Below are 5119 nucleotides of genomic sequence, written 5' to 3' on the forward strand. Positions count from 1 at the left end.
CAATGCTAAACTAATCATCATCTTTCGTCTGCTGGTACAGAGTTCTTTATATTGGTAAGAAAGATGGAGGTCTGTGTCCTGGCATTGATCATCAGGCAATGAACCAAACTGCCATTAAGAACCACTGCCCTTATCTCATCTGCATTCAAACTCCTTCAAGGTAAGGTAAGGAATGCTTACCAACTTGTGTTGATCCAAAAACAGAATGAGGTGAAGACAGCCATAAATACCCAAGTCAGTAAATTTGATTATCTGGCAATGCCCTTTGGATTCACAAATGCTCTGCCCCCTGCTGACCGATGATTTGTTATTGATGTTTATTCCCCAAACTCTGGAGTGGGTCAAGTATTGTCTTATTGTTTTGAAAAGCATAACTACATCCACCCATCAACATTTTTCTTTCGTTGACTCACATCTGTAGAGTAAAATTATGATTTAGGGGAGAGAGAACATCTGGCAGTAAAACTGGCACTCCAGTATCACTCTTGGCTTGTGGGAGCAGAACCACCATTTGTGGTACTCACTGACCATAAAAAGTCCCACCAATTGCCGAATATCTAAATTCCTGCCAAACTTAATGTCTTGTTTCGACAGTTTGACCCTCCAATAGAAAAGGAGGACTCCAAATTACTGCCACATTCTGCCCCTCTGAATATTACCAGAATTGACATAGAGGAAGAAGTGCTTCAGGCCCCTTAACACCACCCAGATCACCCATGCCCCAAGGTCCTGAAGTGGTGCCAAGGCTCTTGTCTGGCCTGTCATTTCTTGTGCTTTTTTTGTTGTTTAACAATACTTCTGATGTGCCAGTCTCAACTGTGACATTAGGGAGTTTGTGTTCATGTACCCAACATGCGCTTAAGTGAAGTCCTCTCGTAAACCCCCAATAGACTCTTTCATTTATTCCCAAAACCCCAATATTAATCACTAATAATATCCACATACATAAGTATTTTTTATGTCATGTGAATGTGAATAACCCTGTGTTCATTCTGCAAAGTAGGAAAATTGTTTCTCATACAAATCCACTAAGATGGTAGGACATGACCTGTCATTTATTGATCGGCTGTGAAAATGTTGTGTAGCATGTTTTCCACCACTTTATCACAGCTTCAATTAGGCTTTTAAGCAATTATCACACTCCAGTGCATCCAGGGAACTGGGCTCATTGACTTACACAACCTAAAAAGCAGGGGCCAAAAAGATCTTTTCCGAGTCTGCTGGTATAGACCTCCTCTCTTCTGTCTACCTGCTCACTTTAAGTGAGCAGGTAGAGCAGCAGTGAGTCAGTAAAGTCACACAATTTAAACCTTCTCAAAGGACTTTGATGCAAAGATGTTTAATAGTTTCCGTTGCTCAAAACAAATGTACATGGCTCCTCAATTATTTCCAGAGAATGAACTTTTTTTTATAAAGCTTTAAAGTCATTTCAAAATCCTGTAGCTTTTCTGACATGTTTTGGCTATTTTCTTAGTAATGGCCTTTTGCTGGCATTTGTTCTGTCCGTTTGAGTTTGAGTCTTTGTGTTTGTTATGTTGTTAATGTCCCCCACAGTGCCTTTATTTCAACCATGCCAGGCATCCCTACTGACATTTACATTTATATTAGGACATTTAAAATGAGATAATGAGATTAGGAAATTCAATAAAGCAGGGCTAATGTAATACATTTCATTAATAGTGGGCAAAGAGAAAATGAATACATAAGTCAAGAAGTGACACTATGAAATTCTGAAATAATTGAATCCAATATATGTGGCCTGAGGTAGTATCAGTATTGATAAAGTAGCAGTGGAACTAAACTTTGTCACAGTTTGAGAGGGTTTTAAGCACATTTTAAGGTTGACTTAATTTAGATTGCTGGTAGATTATAGTAAGTAAGGCGAGTAATCAAGAGGAGGCACCATTAAAGCCTTTGTCACCATCAGATTTTACAGTGCAACAGACACCTATTTCCTGTAAGAGGTACTAATGTAAAATTGATTAATTTTAAATTCCCAAAACTAGTATTTGACTGATATTGACTGGAACCTGCAATTTGAGGTACACGGGACAACAATGATGGATTTTGGATTAATCAAATGAAATATAATCAGTCGTCACATAATTGACGATGACCTTTTTAATAAGTGTTAGAAATCAAGACTTTTCATAGGTCACACAAATTGCTTGACTCTTAAGATGAATATCAGCATCAAATTATAAAGGCTGATAACATTAGTTAATTTTATCTTGGCAAAACAACCTTCTGAGGTGTTTGTAAATTTCCTTCATCTTTAGTCCATATATAATTGGATTAAAAAGAGGATTATACAGAACTAACTGTAAAGTCATTATTAAACGTGCTGTTTTTGGAAAGTCTGATTCAAGTCGAACTGTAATGACATCATAACTTAACAAAACAAAATAGTTGATTAAAACAAACAGGTGAGGTAAACAGGTCTGTGCAGCTTTTCTCCTGACTTCTCCATAATTCTGATAACATATAATAAGTATCTTGCTGTATGAAAAAATAATAAAGATCACAGGAAAACCAACAGTATTTAGTAAAATAAACACACCAAAATATGATATCGCTCTTGAAGTCATACAGAAAAGTTTGTAAATTGTGTTGTTACAAAAAATTACTCTCAAAGTGAAGCTGCAGAGCTTTTGATTAGCACTCATTGTTGCTGCTCCCATAACCTGACATGCAGGCAAAAGCCAGGCTAAAGCCAGAAAAATACTGACAGTTCTTTTCCTCATGATCATTGGATATTGCAGAGGTTTACATATGGACACATATCTGTCATAGGACATGGCTGCTAACATTAAAAACTCTGAATCAACTAAAGAATAAAACATAAAATATTGAACAAGACAGGCCTGATAAGTTATGATCTGTTTTTCAGATAAGAAGTCGATCAAAAGCTTTGGGTAGATGTTAGTGCAGAGAAAAATAGAGTTCAATAACAAAGCTGCAATGAAAATGTACATAGGCTCATGGAGGTTTTGATGTTTCCAGATCAAGTACACAATGGTACAATTACTGCAGATTATGAGAAGATAAACTATAAGAACAATCGGGAAATAAAAGAATCTGTATTTATTAAGGTCTACATGCCCATCGAGAATTAAATATGTTACATTTACTTCTTCCTCCATTAGGAAAGTCAAATGTTGCTCATTTTAGATAGCAGATATAACAAGAATATTTGAACCAATAATTAGAGGGTGAGGTTTCACTTTAAAGATAACAACATATTCTCTGCACTGGATTCTTGAATTCATTCAGTTACCTGATGATATATGTGTGTTGATCTCCAAATGTTGCAAAGAGAACTGGTTGAGACTGTGAAATTGTTTTATAAGACTGTAAACCTCTCCATGGGTCTCATTAAACTACCTCACTACCATGTAAAGAATTTTATCAAACTCTGGAGGCGTTGTTAGAGCCTTTTAGGGCTTGTGGCCTGTTATATTTCATGTTGTTGTTTTATGGATATTGGTTAATGTATTAATAAATAAAAAAGAGCAATTCTCTGTTGGAAGAAACTCTCGTGTTCCTGGCTAAAAAGGGCACCTGAGCTATAGTGGCAACCATGTATCCTAAAAATCATTTTCCTATACAACAAAACTGCCAACGCGATTACATGTTTGTAACAAACATATTGACTTAATCGTTAAGGGAAAGGGAGCTGCCAGGCGGTCGTTGGGGGGGGTGGATGGTGTAAAAAGCACTGGACTTTCAAGCCAAGACCCGATTTCAGTTCCTGAGTCCTGTGTCTGGTTATGTTTAGGCAAGAAAACGACTGACATTAGGATTAGAAAGATTCTAAATGTGTTTAAAAGCAATAAAACAGATTTTGTATAAAAACACACACCAGCCCTCGAACTACCTCTGACTCTAACTAGATCCTTTACCTGCCTAATCACAACCATAAAACACTTTAATAACGCTGTAGTCACACAAACTGGACATTGTACAGCAGAAAACAAAACTATTTTGTATTTTGCTGCATGATTAGATATTTTGGACAAACTTACTTCGTCCTAACATTTTATTGATATGTTCGGTATCAACATACGTTACATCACGTTGTCAACATATTCTCATAATGTCCACAGGAAACATAATGTGGTTGAAATTACAATTTCTCTGGAAAACATAATCGGGTTTGCAGTTTAGTTGTACAGGAACTTATTTTTTAGGAGACATGGTTGTTCATATTTACATCCAATGGCATCACAACTGAGGGAGACCTACAGTAACCACTGCTTTAGCTGATCTTAGCTTCATCATACCATTATTTTCCTATGTAGGTGGTAAACTTGTCATCTTGTCTTTATTATCCACCCTTTCCACTTTTTTCATCTTTTTTTCTTTTATGTGCTAATTTTACTTTTGTAAAAAAGAGAAAGTTCACTGCTAAGGCCATGCATTTTAAAATAGAGACTTCATCATGCTGCTGTTTTTATTCTTTGATGATTTTGAGAATTAGCGATTCTCAAGGTAACAGAAGAATACCCACATTTATTTTGGCAACGTGAATGGGATTGACGTCACAGCACAACACGTGTTTGCTTGTTTAAACACGTTTTGGGGATATTGTCAGTATTTTACATGCTATGGCTAAACCACAGGTTGTTTTTAATGTTATTGCTGAATTCTGAAAAGTATGCTGTGATTTACAGCGCCCATGCTCCAGCCATCAACAACAGCACAAAGTAAAGCTACATTTCTCTGTTTTTATAAATTTTAAATACATTTGGAGGTTGTGGCTGAGTTAAAAGGCCAGTTAAAACACATCAGACACAACTGATAAAAGTCACACAGTGTCTGCTCAGCTTTAAGTTTATCCAGTCATGGGATACACAAGTGCAGAGCAGAATCCTACACTGGTCCAGTTTGAAGAATCAAATTTCACTAAATCAATCCAGGACCTGACACAGCCCATTAAAAAAAGATTCTATAATATGTATGATTATAAGGTGAGTGCTTATATTCATACATATTGACAGTGTTTACGTGGACAAAGCTTTGTTCTGCAGGCTTTGCAAATCCTGAAATTCTTGTTATTGTTCAGAAAAATCACATCACTTTAGTCTTATTAGGAAGGACTTTATCAATATGAATAGCA

At 36.3% G+C, this 5119-nt stretch overlaps 1 protein-coding gene across 1 annotated transcript; it reads right to left on the bottom strand.

The window, feature by feature from the left end:
- Positions 1-2216: 2216 nt before the first annotated feature.
- On the bottom strand, positions 2217-3143 carry LOC137132875 (olfactory receptor 11A1-like). Its single transcript, XM_067515891.1, has one exon. It carries the CDS (start codon positions 3141-3143, stop codon positions 2217-2219), a length of 927 nt encoding a protein of 308 aa, XP_067371992.1.
- Positions 3144-5119: the final 1976 nt, after the last annotated feature.

This window comes from Channa argus, chromosome 9, assembly GCF_033026475.1.
Source record: "Channa argus isolate prfri chromosome 9, Channa argus male v1.0, whole genome shotgun sequence".
Taxonomy (NCBI): domain Eukaryota; kingdom Metazoa; phylum Chordata; class Actinopteri; order Anabantiformes; family Channidae; genus Channa; species Channa argus.

Coding starts and splice junctions, on each gene's coding strand:
- LOC137132875 (XM_067515891.1), bottom strand. CDS start 3,143: ATGGAGGAAGAAGTAAATGTAACATATTTAATTCTCGATGGGCATGTA.